The 21,136-nt window shown below is 40.0% G+C and overlaps 1 protein-coding gene across 1 annotated transcript in view; it reads left to right on the top strand.

Annotated features, from left to right (window-relative positions):
• Positions 1-20,996, top strand: part of LOC134792034 (uncharacterized) — a 35,596-nt gene extending 14,600 nt beyond the window's left edge. Inside the window, exons 2-8 of the mRNA XM_063763157.1 lie at positions 11,081-11,274; positions 15,648-15,811; positions 17,008-17,108; positions 17,405-17,497; positions 17,626-17,763; positions 18,168-19,367; positions 20,697-20,996. Of these exons, the coding sequence (XP_063619227.1) occupies positions 11,081-11,274; positions 15,648-15,811; positions 17,008-17,108; positions 17,405-17,497; positions 17,626-17,763; positions 18,168-19,367; positions 20,697-20,903 (2,097 nt within the window). The 3' untranslated portion in view covers positions 20,904-20,996. The remainder of the gene's footprint in view (positions 1-11,080; positions 11,275-15,647; positions 15,812-17,007; positions 17,109-17,404; positions 17,498-17,625; positions 17,764-18,167; positions 19,368-20,696) is intronic.
• Positions 20,997-21,136: the final 140 nt, after the last annotated feature.

Raw genomic sequence — 21,136 nt, 5'->3', positions numbered from 1 at the left:
CATCTCTTGAACGCATTGGATTAAACCTTATTGTATAAGTAATAAGAGTCAAAGTAATCGCTTAGATGAGTTAACTATAGCGGCAAATATTAAATTAGAAACGCGAATAGTAATCGCGCTCGGTTTCGCCCGCAACCACCCGTAACGGCGTGTTTCATTGGACACTTACGTTTCGCGCCGTATGAGGTTTTTCTTCGCGTCAAGTTTTCAGATGTTGTTTACCGACAATAACAGATAAAAAAAATCTTGTGAAAAAACTTAATTTGGCGAATACTAACATTTGTCTGAATAAAATGCGTTCGTCTTCTATACAACAAGACACGTAACGAGTAGGTACTCGTAGATAAATTATTTCCTGTAGGTATTTGGAATGATTTGAGTGTCCCATTGCTGGCCATGTAGTTAAAAGTTCCGAATGCTGAGTGTTTTACAAGGTACACGAGTAGGTAGGCGAGACCAAGGTTAGTTCTAACAGAGGCAAGTTGAAACAACTTAAATGTGACATCTATGAATGTTATCGAGCTGGAAAAACGATGTTTAGCCATGCCCCACCGTCTGCGAGTTCCTCAATATATTTCCTTGTTTCGATACAGATAAATTGGTTTGTTTCCACTTACCTCTGTTGCAACTCACCTCGGTTTTCTCTACATTGGGAATTAATTGTCTTTCGGCACATCATATTATATCACAGAGCATTAGCTATGCAAGAAAATAAAATAAACAGCGGGTAATGGTACCTATATTGCAGCATTTCCCAAACTATGGGTCGCGAGAGAATATTAAGTGGGCCCTGAAACTACTAGGAAATCTGAGCGTTGCTAATAATATTTCATGCCCCTTGACGGCCAAGAGTTGGGTCCCAAAAATATATAGGTATTGGGTATTACTAAACACAAAATATAATTATCTTTATTAATCAAGGCTGGGTGTGGTATAGGTATGTATTTATGGAGAAGGGATAACTTTCAGTGATAAAGTGTCAGATAGGTAAGTGGACCGTTTTTCGAAGTCATAAATGTATGGAGAGCTTATCCGTATTCTGTCGCGGGCCGACCCCTAGTAAATGTTATAGTGGTACGAGTACTCAACCAAGGGGCGTTCCTAACTGCGCTAACTAAACTACTGTCATTATTAAAGTAGCACTGATAATGTGTAGCTAATAATCATCAACTCTCTCTGGTCGTGACCGGCTCTTCCTAGCGCTGTTTTAGTTTACTTAATGTTTTAAGTTTGTCAATGTTAACCGACAGAAAAGTGGAATTTGGGCTATATGTCACAAAAGCCCAATTTTTTTCACTTAGGTAACAAATAAAAAAACAGCCCGATTGATGGCAAGTGGCTACCGTAGCACGTAGACGCTTGCAACTTTAGGGTCATTCTCGCATTTCGTGCAAATCGGTATTATTTGCAATTTACCAAAAATGTGATGGTGTTTTCGAATATCTGTTAATGCAAGGTTGTAACATAGGACCTAAAGTATATTGGCCCGCCATGAACAATTCTAAAAAGGTGGTTATTTTCTTTATATTTACAATTAACCCCCACTATTTTCATTCCTCTCTGCATGTAACGCGTGAAGTTAAACTTTGACCTCCATTTGAACCTTAAGATACTAAAAATAGAAAACTTGTTGTTGGTTCAGTAAACAAGTAATTTAGTTATGTTTTATATCCTATAATATTATACGCTAAGAAATTAACAATAAAACTATACAGCCTTATAAGTGATGGTCCAAGCAATTTCTTCATTACCGACGCGAGAAATGGATTAGCTATATTTTGCTATATAGCAAGGGTATATAGCACTTCCCGCGGATACAACACATTGTTCGTCAGTCAGTTGGCCGCGTGCTACCACAGCGGACGTCCGTATGTTGCTTTTGACGAAAATACTTACGTTCTCTCGTGTCGGGAAGGAGTGTGGTTCAGATAAATCTTCATCGCCATCTAGTGATTTATACAGTAAGTACCAATTGTACATTATTAAAATTATACCTAATTGATGTGTTTTAGGGTTGCCTTTCGTGTGGCTTATTCTGCGAAATCAAGGTCTGATATCAACCGACCTAGGCGACGAAAACTTCCAAAACTTCATTCATATCTGTTTCATTCATTTCTTTTCCTTCCAATTTTGCCAGGGAAGGTAATGAACGAATTTAGAAGGTAATGATAATGTATATGAGGCAGTGCATTTAATGGAAAGAGGGTTAAGTTATTATAAATAGAATGTTGGTATAAACATTTAAAACTATGTAATAATATATAGGGGAGCCCAACTGGTGATTTTTTGGATTTAACTAGAGCGCAGTAGATTAACATAATCTGCCGCTCTATATATAATACCACTCAAGGACTGTGCTGAGAAATTTGACACGTTACTAAGAGACTAAGTGAGTTGGAATCATCTGATACCTGTCGACGATAAGGTAGAGAACGGGGCAGTCGTGTCCAATGCGCGCAGCGACCTAGACGCATTGATGATTAATTAATTTAATTAATTGCGAAATTAGCGCGGCTCGGCCGCAGCTAGCGAAGTGACGCGATGAGTGCCTCCGGACAGAGTGCACCCATTGTGAACGAGCTCCTCGCCTTTCAGCAACAGAAGCTGCTGCTGGAAGGAGTGATGGACACGGTGTCTGCTGTCCAGATCTGTTCGTCGAGTTTTTCCGTCGAAGATATCTGTGCAGCAAAGAAGGTGCTGCACGAGTCCCTCGGGATCGCCGGCACGTATGTACCTCACCGGAGAGGAGATGAAACCGGGAAGAAGACCCTAGAGGACTTCATCAGAGTTCTAAGGGAGAATGAAGACCGGATTCCGGAGTTTGCGACGACGGGTGCCTCCAGCCTGCCGTCCTATATTCCGGATCATGTCGACATTAGCTGCTTGTTAAAGGAAATCGTGGCCCTTAAAACAAGTTTAGCGGATGTCATTTCGAAGTTTGATGCGGCCCAGGTAACCATAACCGAGTTACGCAACGAAGTCCTCAGTTTGCGAAACAGTGCCCTTACTCGGTCGGCGGCATCAAATTTCAAGTGCGATGACCGGCAAGCCACAAGTGCTGAGTCGGTCAGTTTGCGAGTTGCTGACACTGTAACATGTGTCGCATCAGCCGTGTCGCCGCCCGCGAGCCTCCCGCGCGCGCGCCCTCCCCCCGCCTCCTCCAAATCACGTCATCGTGTTTACGCGGATGTCGTCGCCGGTCCGAAAGTCGCATCGAACCGGGTTAGTGTACCTGTAAAGGGTACTGAAGAGCGAGCGGTTCCCAAGGAGAAGCTCCCTGTTGCCGGTGTGGATGAGGAGGATTTCACACTGGTATCAAGAAAGAAGAAGGCGCGCACGGCGCCTCGTAAGACTCAGTGTGGTACCGCCGAACCGGCTAACTCTGGCTTGCGGGTTGCTACACCGAGTAAGGCGCTATATGTGTCGCGCCTGCACTACACCGCCACGGCTGCTGAAGTGGTGGAGTACGTACACCAGAAGACCGGTTACTCGCTGAGGGTGTTCCAGCTTCGATCGCGCCACTACGTGCACTTCAACTCTTTTGTGGTGCGCGTGCCGCGACCGCTGCAATAGACCATCGAGTGCGCCGACTTCTGGCCGAAAGGTGTCGTGTTTCGGAGGTTCCGGGGCAAACTGCCGAATCCGACACAAGAACAGCCGATTCAACGGAGCCACGCCGTTTTGTCGCATAAATAGTGTTTAGTTTTTAAGTTTATAATATATATATATATGTATGTTAGTCTGTAAGGTATTTGTAATATGGGCCTTGTTGCCTGATTTAAATTTTAAATAAAATAAAAAATAAAAAATAAAGGGCAGAAACTACAGAAACATAAACACAGGCCGATAAACAATAATAGTGCCTCCGCTGTCAAAAGCGACAATTCCCAATCCGTGCGTGATAAATCTCAGAAAACTGATACCAGCAGTAAAAAGCGGTGTAAAATCCCTCTCAGGGCGGTGGACCATCGCAAGTTCATCCATCTGTGGAATATAGCTTGAGGATCGGAGGACATACGGGCATATCTGCTGTTATTCATGGTGCACTGTCGATGAACTTAAGCTCAAAGGGGACTCCAAGACTTTCAAAATAGGAGTACCCTCGACAATGTATGAATCCTGTTTATTTCCAACTATGTAGCCCGATAATCGTGGTCATTTCGTAAATCCAACGTCAATGGGAGTCAGACAAAAACCAACCAGTAATACTTAGTTCGGAATCCTGATTTGAAACCTTCACTGGATCTAATTTACCAAAATGTAAGGGGTCTTAACACCAAAGTAAGTTTTTCGGGCTTCTATGCTGTTGGTCCAGACTACTTAGGTACCTGCATAAGGGGTCTTAACACCAAAGTAAGTTTATCGGGCTTCTATACTGTTGGTCCAGACTACTTAGGTACCTGCATATATCTTAAAGGGGTGTTTAGAGCATTTGAATGGTCCAATACACTCCATGCTTAATCTGGTACCTACTCTCCACAAGTACATATCATTATTGGAAGATTTCACGGGTAAGACCGATCCCAAAGTCAAGGTATTATTTTCTTTCAGCTTTAGCAAAGCTGTTTGAGTCCATACTCCATGGCACGTTGTAGAAACAAGTGAAACCATTATGCCTGTGCAACACTCAGCATGGTTTCAGAGTGAAACGGTCTGTGAAAACTAACCTGACCTTGGTTGACAGTGACACCATCTCAGAGCATCTGGATATGGGTATCCTGATAGACGTCCTGTATTATGATTTCCGAAAAGCCTTCAATCGTGTGGGTAACGATGTATTCCTACACAAACTAGATGCTATTGGGTTCAATCCACATTTGCTTAACATTTTTGCCAGTTATCTGCGTGATAAACTGCAGCACGCAACGACCAGCATGGCCACTTCGTACCAGATCCGTACCATACTCGTTCTGGTGACAGCCAAGATTCAATCTTGGGGCCTTTCCTATTTAGAATAATGGTCAATGACCTGCCCTCGGTTATCCATAACGCTCGTTGTCTACTCTACGCCGACGATCTTAAATTGGTATATTGAGTTGAGAAGGAGGAGGATCGTAAGTTGCTGCAGGAGGATGTTTCATCATCTCTGTGCCAATGGAGTCGGGGTAACAAACTGACTTTCAATGCGGCTAAGTGTCAAGTGTGTAGTTTTAATCAAACCCTATTTCCTACACATGCTCAAGAGTTGTCTCAGTAAAGGATCTTGCGGTCATATTCGATACGCGGCTAACATTTCACGACCATATCAAAGCACTTGGCACTGTAGCTTCAGTAGATTAGGCTTTGTCACTCGCATTGTCAGAGAATTCCATGACCCTTGCCCCATAAAAGTTTTTTACAATGTTCTGGTCAGAAGCAAGTTGGAGGCGTCAGCATTAGCCTGGATCCCTTACGAGTCAACGTACATTCTACTATTGGAAAAGGTCCAAAAGAATTTCCTTAGGATGTATTACCTAAAAATATTTATTTTAGGAACCCTGGGCTTCATTTCTTTGGAGGTGAGTCAGGTGAGGCACAACTTAAGCCTACTACTTTTAGCTTGTTGGGCTTTTCGTGGAGACTCTGGCTGCCTTGAACTAGTAGAGAGACTAGAGAGGCTTGTAAGACTTTTTGTACCGGACATTAGAAATATAACCCTTAGGCTTCTCCTGGTGCATCTCCTGTTAACTCATGAGTGCTTGAGATTTTGTGAGTTTATGGAGCTACGGTGGATGGATTGGCAGTCGAGTGTATTTGGATGTTAATTTTAAATTAAAGTATGTAGTTTCTCAGTGTGTTGGTGACAAGACTGATGTAGTGCTGTGTAATCATTAAATAAATAAACAATACGAAATACGTCTTCAATCACGTAAATTGTGCTTGACAATCGCTACAAGCTAGGTGGTAAATCATAAGTCGCGATTGTCAAGCCGGAGTATTTGTTAAGTCGGCTTGATCGTCTGCACAGCGCTTAAGACACGTGATTTTAATGTTGTTCATTATATTAATGGTGTTAATTTTCATTAACTAAAGTTTTTTTATTGCGTTTTCATAAGTTTGTTTCATTACCCTCCACTGATAAAATTACCATCCATGCCCATTTCATTACCAGCGCGTAGTTCATTACCACCAGTCTTATTAAATGAAAAGGAATAAGGTTACGAAGGTGCCTTTAGCATAAAAGTGTCAATAAATGAATCCACAATGCATGAAAACCCAAAAAATTACCATTTAAAAGAAAATTTACAAATCGAGAGAACATCACCGATTTGCACGAAATGAGAGAACGACCCTTTAGCGTACGTCACCGTGATCATTTTGAATGCTTGCTGAATATAAAGTATAGTACGACAAGTACCCTCACAAGATATACCTATCCTATCTGACAAACAAAAGAACCACATTTGAAGGGACAATGCCCAACCATATCGTTGGTAACTTGGTACCTCCAGCCACCAAAACGTGGTTTAGTCTGTTAAAATAGTTGTTTTGTAGCTCTAGTTACCAGTAGTTTGTTCGAGAAACTGAAAACAGTGAAAAATGGAGATATGTAATACTCCTAAAAATACGTGTGATACCTCATTAGACTCGTCATGATGCCTAGAAAAATGTATTCGAAGCGTGTATTAGCACACAAAAATATCAAAAGTTATAAGCAAAAAAGGGGGAAAAAAGTAGATATCGATAGAGAGTAAAAGTAGAAATATGAATACTCCAAAAGTATTCATATTTAAGAAACGAATAACATTAATCCGCCGCCGTGTCGCCGAAATAATGTTTAGCTTGTAAGATTTTACTATTGTATGTATGTTAGTTTGTAAGGTATGTATCTATGGGCCTTAGTTGCCTGATAATAAATGATATTTGATTTTATTTGATTTGATTAATATTATTAAAGAGGAGGATATTTCCAATAAAACATTCCATACTTGCAGAACTGTATCTCCATTATTTATACATACCTACTTTTTATTCAACGCTGAACACAGCCCTCTGCGCCTCATTTTACGAAACGCGCGCGGCGTGAAAAAGCAATTACGTAACATTAAATATAATTTTAACGGTATATAATAAGGGATTGTAATATTTAAATATTCATTGAAAAATTTAAAAAAATTATGGTGTATTTAAAATATGTCAACAAAATATGTACTACTTGTAGAAATTTATCTTAAAGTTATATTTTCAACAAGTTAGGCAATTGTTAATTAACAAAATTTTCTCGAACTTCCTTCTTTATTGAAAACGAGAAAAAAATTATAAATAACTATCGTAAAATTTTGTCGCCTTCTAGAGCTCTTCGTCGTGAAACTTATGAAACTTCTAAAAAATTTAATTGTTTGGTTATAATGTTGTTTTAAGTTTTACAATTTCACCTTGATTTTTCGATTTTTGACAATTTTCTATGTTATTCTAAAACTTATTTTAAGCAAAGTATTAACTTTATTAAAACTTTTATAATGTGATCTTATTAAGCATTTATATGAGAAAGGTTCTAGAAAGCGACAAAATTATACGATTGTTATTTATACATTTTTATTCGTTTTCAATAAAGAAGAAAATTTAGCTAATTGGACGTAGTTTAGGGTAAAGGATCCATCCTCTAAAATTTGTCATTTAAATGAATGACTTTTCCGTTTGACAGAAAGTTCAAATTTGACTAACAGATTTTTGTGGATTGGATCTTTTACCCTAAACTACGTCCAATTAACAATTGCCTAACTTGATGAAAAAAATATTTTAAGATAAATTTCTACAAGTAGTACATTTGTTGACATGTTTTAAATAAGTAGACCATTTTTTTTAAATTTTTGAATGAATATTTAAATATTACATACCTTTATTATATACCTTTAAAATTATATTTAATGTTACGTAAGTAATCGCTTTTTCACGCCGCGCTCGTTTCCCGAAAATGAGGCGCGGAGGGCTGTGTTCAGCGTTGAATAAAAAGTATAAATAATGGAGATACAGTTCTGCAAGTATGGAATGTTTTATTGGAAATATCCTCCTCTTTAATAATATTAATGTTCGTTTCTTAAATATGAATACTTTTTGAGATATTGGGGAAATAAAAAATATCTACTTTTCCCCCCTTGTTTTGCTTATAATAACTTTTGAAATTTTTTGTGTGCTTAATACACGCTTAGAATACATTTTTCTAGGCATCATGACGAATCTAATGAGGTGTCACACGTATTTTTAGGAGTATTATCTCTATTTTTCACCGTTTTCAGTTTCTCGAACAGACTACAGCACCCTTATCACCTAGGCATTATAGGCTTCGGTGAAAAATATGAACCAAGTGAGTGGTTAGGTTACCTTCTATGGGAATCAACTATAGTTTTCAGCCATTCAAAATTAAGAAAAACACTCCTTCAGCGTTGATAATACCTTATCCACTCACTTGCTTTTGGTAACTGTAGCTACCAGCTGTCACCCTTATTTTATTATAATAATAGAGGTCACTGCTGGGCGTCGAAAGTAGCGGATGAAAGAAGAGTGCACGCAGCGGAAATGAGAATGCTGAGATGGATGTGTGGAGTGACGAGAAAGGATCGTATTAAGAATGAGTATATAAGAGGAAGTTTGAAAGTAGCTCCAGTAACGGAGAAAATGAGGAGTACTAGGTTAGCGTGGTATGGGCATGTAATGAGGAGGGATGAATGCCATATAGGCAAAAGAATGTTAGGGATGAATGTTGATGGACGGAGAGCGTATGGTAGACCCAAAAAACGATGGATGGATTGTGTGAAAGAGGATATGAGAAAGAAAGGAGTGAGTGCTGAGGAGACGAAAGACAGAGGAGAATGGAAGAGAAAAACATGTTGTGCCGACCCCACATAACGTGGGATAAGGGCAGGGGAAAGAAGAATAGAGGTCACTGAAAAATATCAACCATGTGAGTGGTTATTTAAAGTTTACGTACTGATCTGCTCTCACGATGAAATACGGTTATTTTCGCCAACAAGTATATCCAGGCAACTTAAGAAGTACAGTCAGCATCCAGTACCGTCTTTACCATAAGGGCACACGGGGCCCGTGTCCAGGGCCCCCATCCTCAGGGGGCCCGAAGGACAGACGGTAACAGTATATTTGATTACTCATAATAAATAGAAGATCATAGTAGAAAAATGTTACTTTAATTCGCTTTCTTTACTTTCCAAAAGGGCCCCAAATTCTTATGCGCCCAGAGGGGCCCCAGCCCCCAGCATAGTTTAAGACGGCCCTGTCAGCATCATTAAAAGTACTTAACGGATCAGACTACGCCTCAAACGTTGACACAACTATTATTTGGGTCAAACAGATCACTGTGTTATGTCTTTCCTGTAGACATACACGAGAGTTAAGGGCTATAAAGGCTAATTTTCTTATTTAACCCTTATCCACATGAAAAGGTCCTCCTTTTATTTAGAGAACTATGATAAAATCATTGCTTACATGCCCACAAGCTGTTAACTATTGCCCACAGGAGAGAAAAATGTACTGTTCGCGATAACACACTAGTTTTCTCTCCTGTGGGCAATAGTTAACAGCTTGTAGGCATGTAAGTAATGATTTTATCATAGTTCTTTAAATAAAAGGAGGACCTTTTCACGTGGATAAGGGTTAAATAAGAAAATTAGCCTTTATAGCCCTTAACTCTCGTGTATGTCTACAGGAAAGACATAACACAGTGATCTGTTTGACCCATTTAGCTAGTGTAGCCTTACATTGCACTGGAGGCCTTGGTCAGTTTTTCTTTCGTATATGACATTTATTTCAGTTTTCACTGCCGTATTCGAACTTCAAGATATTCACAAGAGACGACACGTACTAGATCCATTCTAGATACGTTATAGTTAAGATTTCAACTAGTTCTCTTTTGCAGCGCTATTCGGGCAACCAATGTCACTTTTAAGATAGATCGTGTTAGATATCTAGTAGGTGTGAATTAGATCTCTAAGTAATATCTTGTTGAAATCGTTCAAGAGTATCTCCAGAATCGCGGAAATGTCAAATTTGACAGGTTAGATCTTAAACATATCGTTATCGTATCTTGGCGATGTCTAAAATATATATATCTAATAGATGTCTATTACAAAATCCGAATCGGGCCCATAGTATCTACGAGTTAAGTAGGTATGTGTAGAACAATGACTTTTGAACGCGAACTATTTGTAAGGGTGGCAGATACTTTTGGACCTTTGGTTCATCCGCTACTATGAGGCTGACTGTACCTACCCACAACGTAACTTATAATTTTGAGCTATACCTATCAAATCTAGGTAAAACCCTACTTTGTTTTATCTACGCACTAAGCTGCAGTGCAAAATACGGTCATTATCAAGTGGCGAGCAATAATCGTCTCGATACCGAGAACTGTTTTCACGCACCTTTCCCTGCTTGACTTTTACGGAATGTCGCTAGGCGTGTTACCTTGGGAGTCATTAATACGAGTGCTGCAGCTATTTTGATAGATTGTAAATAAATACTTACTGTTATTAGTTACGTGAATGCAGAGAAAATAGTAGGTATCCATAAATAAGCTATAAATAAATCGGGTAACACTTTTAAACAGCACCGTAACGCAAATAGTAGTATTTTTCACATAGATTGATGAGTACCTTCGGTGATCGCGTTCATCTCATTTTCTAATTTAATTTTAAGTTTATAAATTGTATGGAATAAATTGAATGGTATGAATTTAAAAGTTTCCTGCTAAAATTAGTACCAAAATCAATCAGCCGATACAACTCTTTATTGTACAAATTCACACCTTACACAGTTTATATTATTACGACACGGGATTGTTATGGCATTTAGGGTTCTTGCTTAATTGGAAATTCTATAGCGTAAGGTAAGTATTAGTACACAACCAATTTCGCTAGGACCCTAAATGGCGCAACAATCGCGAAGCGTGATGGTACCTACATTCCTATGTACAGAAACATAAACAAAGACAATTGGATAAAGGTAACAACAGACGGTATTATCGCTTAAGAGATCTCTTTTCCAGACAAGCTTTGAGTAGTACCTACCGATATACTGCAAGTCGGTAGTGATGGGGTGCATCCCTACAGGTCTAACTATTTCTTAAATCTTCTTTAACTTGTTCCAGATCCAACTAGTCTACCTCACGCTATGGTCGCTATCTCAGGCCGCATACATCAGTCGCATGACGGTCAACCGCATGCGGGTGCCGACGGCCTTCCGTCCCGGAGTCACGCTTCACCGGCCCTGGACGCATCCTCGGCTAGTCCAGGCCGCATCGCATAGGACGCCTTATGTTATATACAGGAACCCACCTCACAGGTACTGTCATATCTGATGAAAGACGTCCACTGAACGAAGATCTCACCATCATCCAAGAGTTTCTTCTAAATCGTCGATCCACCTTCGGTCTCGGAGTCTCTCATCACCAGCATATTATAAGGCTTGGTTCCGCCTCGAACTAGTCCAGGCTTTCATGACACCTGACGTTACCATACAAGAACCCACCGCACAGGTACCTACTGTAAGCCGAGTATATTGACTACTAACTCCATTCGATTACTCCAGGTTTCACATATAGGACGCCTTAAATACAGGAACTCACCACACAGCAACTATCATATCTGTACATATAATAAAGCTGAAGAGGGTCGAAAGTCTGTACATGGAAGATATTCGAAAAAAAGTTGGCTGGGGATACTTAGAATCGATAACAGAACACGTTCCAACAGTTTTTAGAATTTTTGTCTGTTTGTCTGTTTATCTGTTTGTCTGTTTATTTGAACGCGCATCACGTGAAAACGGCTGAACGGATTTTGATGCAAATTTTACTAATCTCTCGAGAACATCCCCGGCCAGGTTATAGGCTATAAAAATTCAACCCCTAAAAGGGGGGGTAGCCACAAAACTCGATTGACTTAAGTTTGCCCCTGAATCTTATGGCGCTACTTAGGAAGGAGGGGCAAACTTTTTTCAAATATGTGCTACCACTATAGAGTACCCTGGTAAACTAACAGATGGCGCTGAATTTAATACGTGTTGACATGAATAAGCCACCGACGAAGGATTTTGCCAAATTAACTCTAAGTTTAGAAGAGAGGGTACGGATATCAACAAATTTAATTGAATAATTATGTTGATTGAATAATACAACAAAATTAAACGACAGTACATTCATTGCCCCTCATTGCACAGTGCCATCTTTTGGGGAACTGAGTAAACATTAAGTAATGAAGAAAACTAAAAATGAGTTTACATAGTTACGTAGTGGTAAAATAAACACACATATCAACACGCGTATAATTGCATAATTATTTAAAATTATTAATTTTCTCCGTCATGAATTATACCTAATCGTAATTATATCGCATCCATATCAAATCCATATTCATACGTATACCTACAGCACTTAATAATGGCCACGAAGGTGGGTGCTTTGAAAAAAAGACATTGACCTCTGTCATTTGCAGTGCCGGATTAACCCTTTTAAGCAAAATAAGCACTTGCTTAGGGCACCACGTCTAGGGGGCACCAAAACCGTAGGCAAAAAAACGCGCAGGCTGCATCAGCATTGCAGTCGTCGTGGAGTAGGTACCTACATGAAACTTTTATACGTGTACAAGTACCTACCCATCTAATAACGAAGGGTCGTAGGGATCAAGTAAGAGAGTGAGGGTACGTAAGAACATCTCCAACGTAGGCTTTCGATTTGACCTTACGCGGAGGCCCTTAAAGTCATGGAAAAAAATCTTGCTTTCGGACTTGCGGCCTGCCGATTTTTTCGACATAGGTTACCGATTTTATAGCGAATTTTGCTCTCTTGCACGCCAGATTTGTCAGCCAAGCCGTGTTGCTCCTTAGCCGCGATCCTGAGACCTAACTGTCAAAGTGTTATAAGGGACCCCGTGAAAGCCGAAAACTAAAAGCATCCTATCAAGTAGCGCTTTCGAGTGAAGCCAAAGAGCGAGCAGTAGAAGAGACGTGATTACATGCACAGAAATGATGTAACTGATTTCCATACTGAAAGTAAAAATGTACAACTGTCTATCAAATTGCGTATTTTATATCGAAAAATTTTTGGCGACTGCAGCAGTATTATTCTGTTGCAACGTTACTGCTGCAGCACTGTCAATTTTCGTGATAAAATGATGTGTCTGATTTCCATACTAAAAGTAAAAATGTTAAACTGTCTATCAAATTGCGTTTTTTATATCGGTAAATTTTCGCGCTCGCTTCGCTCGCGTTTTCAATTACTTTCTAAGTTATGACAAAGGTGACATTCGGGTGGCGACTGCAGCAGCATTACTCTGTTGCTACGTGACTGCTGCAGCACTGTCAATATTCGTGAAAAAATGATGTGACTGGTTTCCATACAAAAAGTAAAAATGTACAACTGTCCATCAAATTGTGTTTTTTATATCGAAACATTTTCGCGCTCGCTTCGCTCGCGTTTTCAATTACTTTCTTAGATATGACAAAGGTGACATTCGGGTGGCGACTGCAGCAGCATTACCCTGTTGCTACGTTCTGCTGCAGCACTGTCAATTTTCGTGATAAAATGATGTGTCTGATTTCCATACTAAAAGTAAGAATGTACAACTGTCTATCAAATTGCGTTTTTTATATCGGTAAATTTTCGCGCTCGCTTCGCTCGCGTTTTCAATTACTTTCTAACATATGACAAAGGTAACATTCGGGTGGCGACTGCAGCAGCATTACTCTGTTGCTACGTTACTGCTGCAGCGCTGTCAATTTTCGTGATAAAATGATGTGTCTGATTTCCATACTAAAAGTAAAAATGTACAACTGTCTATCAAATTGCGTTTTTTATATCGGTAAATTTTCGCGCTCGCTTCGCTCGTCTTTTCAATTACTTTCTAACATATGACAAAGGTAACATTCGGGTGGCGACTGCAGCAGCATTACTCTGTTGCTACGTTAGTGCTGCAGCGCTGTCAATTTTCGTTGGAAAATGATGCGACTGATTTCCATACTAAAAGTAAAAATGTACCACTGTCTATCAAATTGCGTTTTTTATATCGAAAAATTTTCGCGCTCGCTTCGCTCGCGTTTACAATTACTTTCTAAGATATGACAAAGATTACATTCGGGTGGCGACTGCAGCAGCATTACTCTGTTGTTACGCTACTGCTGCAGCACTGTCAATTTTCGTGATAAAATGATGTGACTGATTTCCATACTAAAACTAAAAATGTACAACTGTCTATCAAATTGCGTTTTTATATCGAAAAATTTTCGCGTTCGCTTCGCTCGCGTTTTCAATAACATTCTAAGATATGGCGACTGCAGCAGCATTAGGTACTCTGTTGCAACGTTACTGCTGCGGCACTGTAAATTTTCGTGATAAAATGATGTCACTGATTTCCATTCTCAGCTGTAATGCGGCAATGAACGCCACTCAATTTACCAAAAAAATTCAATGTAATCTTGATGACCCTAGGGAGAGGGGCACCATGGTCTAGAAATGCTTAGGGCATCAAAATATCTTAATCCGGCACTGGTCGTTTGCGGAGTCAAACGATTTGGGACTCGCATTTTATACGCATTTCCATGCCTTCCCGAAAAAAATCGAATCATTCGCGAAAGTCTCGCAACGCATTGAGGTTACAAACGGCACGCGGTCTTCCTCAGGAGTCTGAAGAAGACCACGGTGAGCGGCGCTCTAGCCAGGCAGGCCGCTTCGCTTTCGCTCCCGCGCGTATACCTTACTGTATCGTCCGATATACACCTATATACTACTCTGTCGTTAAAATCACGTGTAAAATTTTAATAAGGGCGAAAAAAACTATTGATTTTAGAGTGTAGTTTTATTTAGTGGTACCTAACTGGTAAATATTTTATCTGGACTACAGTCCACTAGCATATCCATCTGTCAACTTTACTTCAAGTTCCGCCTCCAGGGGAGAGGGCTAGAAATTAGGATTAGAAATTAGCCGCTTACTGACACAGACCAAAATCCACGCGGGCGGAGCCGCGGGCACAGCTAGTAAATAAATAAATAAATAAATATTATAGGACATTTTTTTACACAAACTGACCAAGCCCCACAGTAAGCTCAAGAAGGCTTGTGTTGTGGGTACTCAGACAACGATATATATATAATATATAAATACTTAAATACATAGAAAACAACCATGACTCAGGAACAAATATCTGTATCATCATACAAATAAATGCCCTTACCAGGATTCGAACCCGGAACCCGGGACCATCGGCTTCATAGGCAGGGTCACTACCCACTAGGCCAGACCGGTCGTCAACGAACCATATCTAATTTAATCTAATGAGTCTTCTCATCATCATCATCATCATATCAGCCAGAGGACGGCCACTGCTGGACATAGGCCTCTGAGTCTTCTAGCTGATGAGTCTTCTAGTTGACCACTATTGAAAGAGCTTCAGCATTTACCCAAACATCAGTGTAGGTTCTTACTTACCTAATCCAATGGATTATTGCAATTAGAACTACCTCGTCATTCTTCCTTTTCGAGGGTCTCCTTACGATGATTACACTTGGTAGGTACCGTAATACCAGAGAAGTGATCATCCAGAGTCAAGCCTCGATTATTAAGTCTTAGATCCTTCGCGATTCTTTAAAATAACTAAAAAATATTAGGAGTGTGTAAGCAAATTTAGCCGCTAATCCCTAAACCAAACAGGCCAATTTCCCGCAGATACGCCATGAAGCACTACGGGCCCAACCCCAACAACAACCGGAACGTCTTCATCAACAGCGGTCCATGGAAGACGACGGCCCGACTACCGACGATCACCAGCGCGACGCCGGAGTACGAGTTCGTGAAGGCTGCGTCCGCGCCGACTGCGTTGAGAGTTAACGGTGATAAAGGTTCACTTTATAGGCACTGCACTTTTCTTGAGGCTTTGGATGTAGGAGAATTTTGTTTGCGAGAGTCGAGTTATTTTAAATCTTATATCTGACATAGTTAGCCGGGTCTACACTGGCCGTTTTGTGTGCGAGGAAATTGCCTGCCTCGCCCATATGATTGCTGTTTGGACCCGGCTATTACCTTACTTTTGTAACGTATCATATCTAAGGATTGTATTGTATCCTAATTTGGGGAATTCTGTATCCTAATTTGGGGAATTCCAATTACATTCAGTCCATTTAATTTGATATTTAAAAAATGTGGCTTTCCACCAGAGAACAGTTGTCATCATGTTCCATGTGAAAAAATTGTGTATAAGGAACTTCGCATCAGATAAAGGGTCTTACGCACATGGAGCACTAGGACTCTTTTCTGATGAAAAGCCACAAACGGGTTAAGAGTTACATAAGTTATTGCCGAGAGTAAAATCGTATCTTTCGTCACAATTTTACTGCACGTGCAAAACGGTATATGCGCACAATGCTACGTACTGTCCTTACACGCAATTTCGTTATTTTATTTTCACCCATATTTCTACTTTCAGATAGACGAGCCATCGAAGGCCTAGAAGATTATCTTTTTGTGCACAAATTCACAATACTTGTTTTTATTTATCGCTTGTGAAAATGTCGGAATGTCGCTTTAAAATTATGTATCTATTTCAAGATATGTTTTTTAATTCTTCTACACTAAAATGTAATCGTACAACCATCGCCTAGTACCTTAGTAAACTACATTTAATATTAGGTTGCACCAAATTGGCATAACTTTTACTTTGCTTTTGTGTAGGTATATCTCGCGTTAGGATTTCCACTAAGGACGTTTGTTGATTGGCAACACTATACACTACGGAAGTGCCGTCGGACGAATTTTCAAAATTGCAAAAATATCACTTGAAAAAATTTAGAAAATTTTATTCTCGAATGAAAGTCTTCTTTGTTTTCTGAAAAATTTTCTTGAAATTCCCGAGGTTTTTACAATTTTTTCGAAACTTTCCGCAAGTTGCCCATCTGTAGGCATTACCTACTACTTATCTTTCATTCAACAATTACATCTTTGCCTAGCTACTTAGAGTTCATACACGAACAAGCGACTTTGACATTTCCATGGGCGAAAGCAAGCGTGTTCAGTCCGTGTTGACCCACAGGTGCCATCCACACGATCCCAGCGCCCAACCTGAGTCTCTCGGAGAAGCCTATCGTGGTCATCGATGCGACGGAGCATGGAGTGAAGGTGACTACAGAAGGTGTAAGTACTTTGTGTTCAGCAACGTTGTATTCCCGTTGGTCTCCGCTGGGCACAGATGGAAATAGGTGCTCCATAGAAATTATTCCAAGTTGTCCCCGCCCCTTGTATGGCGGCGGTCACGTAAAGCGGGGACAAATGGGAATACACCCAAGTAAGCTGCTGTAGCTGCACCCACAAAATTCCTAGTCTTATGTTCGAAATCAAAATTCAAAGTCGACGGACGTTAGCCTTAAACAATTGTCCTTGATCAATAAATTTAATATTGATATAACTTTAAAAGATTTGTTTCTTTTTAGCCAAAACCAACATACGAAGTAACAGAGAAATACATAGAGCCGTCGATCCATGTCGCTAAGATCGAATCGCCTATAGGATTTTCTAAAGCTACGGTAAGTATCCAACCATAAGTATATCCGTCTTAGGTTTATCTCAAAAGTTCAGAAGGCAAGTTTTTCAAATTAAATTCGGTCAAACGTTGCCAACTTTGACTAATCGAGCAATATTTTATTTGTTCCAGTCCTTAACGGGCCCTGAAATACAAACCCTGGTCCGAAACGGCGCCGCCCTACAACTGACGTCAGAGTACGGGCTGCCGGCGATAGCTATGTCGCAGCATCATGCGCAACTAGTGCCGCAACAGTTCACTATACAACAGGTAACTCTCGTATAAATCGGCCCTTTATATATAAACCCTGGTCCGAAACGGCGCCGCCCTACAACTGACGTCAGAGTACGGGCTGCCGGCGATAGCTATGTCGCAGCATCAGGCGCAACTAGTGCCGCAACAGTTCACTATACAACAGGTAACTCTCGTATAAATCGGCCCCTGATATACAAACCCTGGTTCGAAACGACCTACAAATGACGTTATGACGTACGGTCTGCCGGCGCTCGCTATGCCTGCATACTTATATAGGTACGTTACCTAACAACTAATAAATACTAATAATGGTTTAAAAACTGTTGTTAGGTACGTAACGCCTGGCCAGTAGAGCATAAGACAATAAAATAACTTAGTAAATAACATATACACATTTCCATAACTGTGCCAATTTCTAGGGTTTCAGTGCCATGCCAACCCACCAGGATCTTGTCCAATCCGGCGCTGAAGGCATCATAATACCGCCGAACGCATTATATCAACCTGACCCCGGATATCTGCAAAGACTACAGAACCAATTGTTGCAGAGGTATCCTGCCGTCGAATTCATACCGTACGCTGCTGACGTCCCCACGGAAGCACAGATCCAAACTCAAGCATCACAAATACAGCCACAAGTCATCCTGCTCCAAAACGAAGTTACCAAGCAAGCACCAGCACCATTCGTCGCAAGACAACAGCAAAACGATAAGAACGTCGTACAGAGGGAAACTCAAGAAAAAACCGTAGTAACATTAGTCCCGCAAAAACTTATTATAACTACTCAAAATGTAACTGAGAAACCAGCAGAAACCACCACCCCATACCAAACTACAACGCCACAAAATATAACCGTTCAACTGGTCACTGAATCCCAACCTTCATCAACAGTTAAGTACATAGTAGAAAGTACTACGGAAGAACATAAGACGACAACTCCACTGTACTACGCCCAAGTTGGTCAAAGCGTTGGAAGCGCAATAGCAAGTGGATTTTTCTCAGCAATCAATGACGTCAGAGCAGCGGCTGCATTAGCTCAAGTAAGTGAGACACCACAAGAACCAGTAACTACTGAAGCAGAATTGAATACAACTACGTCATCGACCTCGACAACCACAACTTCAACAAGCACTACAATGAATCCAGAATTTCAGCCATACTTTGTACATAAGACGGAAGATCAGAAGAACGAAACGAGTGGAGAATTAATATCTGTATTAGGAATTCCTTTTGCGAAGCCAGAGCCAGTCAAACCAGTACCTAAGCCTGATGAAACAGTGAAAGTAGCTTACACTCTATACAGGGCTGACGATAAAGACCAGAAGGTAGCAAAAGACGGAAGCGTATATGCTGGACAGATAGTGGAAGCGAGTATAAGTGAAGACCAAGGTTTTAACAAGGAGAAGAATAGCATTATGTCCAGAAGGGCGCCTGTAAGGCTGATAGCTGTTCCAGCTGAGAATCCTAGCACGACCACAACGTCAACTACAACGCAAGTGCCGCAGAAAATAACAGTGGTCAAAGCGAAGATCCCACCAAAAAGCAAGTTGACGTTTGATGACAAAACCGGCGAGCCAGTCCTGAGAATTTATGCCAGTTATGTGGATACTCCTCAGCAGGTAAGTTTATTAGACCTAGTTTGTAGTTTTAAAACTATGAAATCTGAATTTCTTATTTAGTCGGCAAGCAAATCATGAGCAAATATGATTGTGATTTGTCAATTCACAGTTCTACAGTGTTATTATCATCATTCTAAAGGGGCCCACTGATTAACAGTCCGCCGGACGGTATCGAACGGTCAGTTGTTCGGAACTGTCAAAATTTTGTTCTAACTGACAGACCGATACCGTCCGGCGGACTGTTAATCAGTTGGCCCCTTTAGTTTGTTATTTTTTATCGTCCAGTGCTGAGCATACAAAAACATCCATTTAAATATTTTCGACATAGCAAAATGACATGTCTTCAAAAAGGATATATTAGGTCCTTACCTATGAACAAAAAGAATGGATAGTATAGAGGGGTCCTGTCATTGTAAATTTTGTAGTCACTGTAAATTTACTGCCATCTATCGACACACGACTAAAACTCAAAATGAAAACGTATAAAGTTATCAAAAAATGTATATAAGTATATGGATAAATGATTTTATTATTTTTATATCATTTTGATCCATGTTCATTCACTGATATCTAAGTGTTAAAATTGTTAAATATGAAACGGTGTCGTCACGCCATCTAGCCGAGGATAGGCTAAAGGTGTGTGCGGCATCTATTCGAGAATGACTTTTACTTGAATTCCGAGGCACGTTTTTTCCTTAGACTTTATTCGTCTTATACGAAGTTACATATGTCTTTGCCTATGAAATTGGCGTTTTTGTTCATAGATATAAGTCTGATCCTAGTTTTTTTTTTTTTACAAAAGTACATACACAATTACAATAAAACTACAGTGCACTCAATAAACAACGATTTTACATACAATTAATTGTTATTTTTTATTGTTAAGTGTTCAGAATTAAGCCTTGAAAATAGGTCTTTTCATGTGCTGTCGGTTCGAGTATTAAAATTACTTATATTTTTCTAATGGTACCAATTTTCAAGAAATGGAGATATTGAAAACATACCTTAAAGGTGTCAAAAATTACTGGAAAAATTTTGTTTGGTTTGAATTAGCCATCAAAAAAATATCCGCAAAATTAATTGTATGGAAATTCGTGTTTCGTTGAAATTCTCCGAACAAAACGCCAATTTCATAGGTAATGACCTAATATTAGTGACGATCAAAAGGCGGACTACTAAATGTTTCCTTAAAATATTAGGGTTACTTACCTAAGTACCTATTTCTTGACTACAGAAAAAAAGACAGTAAAACATTTACGTAAATAAGACCAAAGTAGGTCCCAGACAATGACGCATTACACCATATTCATACACGTTTATCAATTTCAGAGAGAAGTGGTGGTATCCAAGCTAGCAAACATGAAACAGAAAGAGGTAACCCGAAAGACAGACAGCGTCGACAACTGGAAAGCAGCAACCATAAAATCAGTAGACAAAACCCAGGGCCCGAATATGAACCAAGTTACTCAGTTCGGACTCAAACTTAGATCCAGAAGCGACGATTACATACCACTGTTCGACGATTACGAAGATTAGTACAACTGATATAAGTATTTAAAGTTTTTATTCTACAAGAATGTCTCCTTAGTATTACAAATTAACTGTAAATAGGCGGATCCACACAGAACGAGCTGCCTCGCGAGAAAATTGCCGCGCGAAATGGCTCGATCTGTGTAGACGTACCTCGGCGTCTCCAGCCGGGCTAGCACATGATTGGCGCGACAGTATCTCGCGGCGAGATAGACTACCCGTCCCTGTTTAATTGACAT

This window comes from Cydia splendana, chromosome 7 (genome assembly GCF_910591565.1).
Source record: "Cydia splendana chromosome 7, ilCydSple1.2, whole genome shotgun sequence".
NCBI lineage: Eukaryota > Metazoa > Arthropoda > Insecta > Lepidoptera > Tortricidae > Cydia > Cydia splendana.
This window is presented reverse-complemented; position numbering and strand designations above follow the sequence as displayed.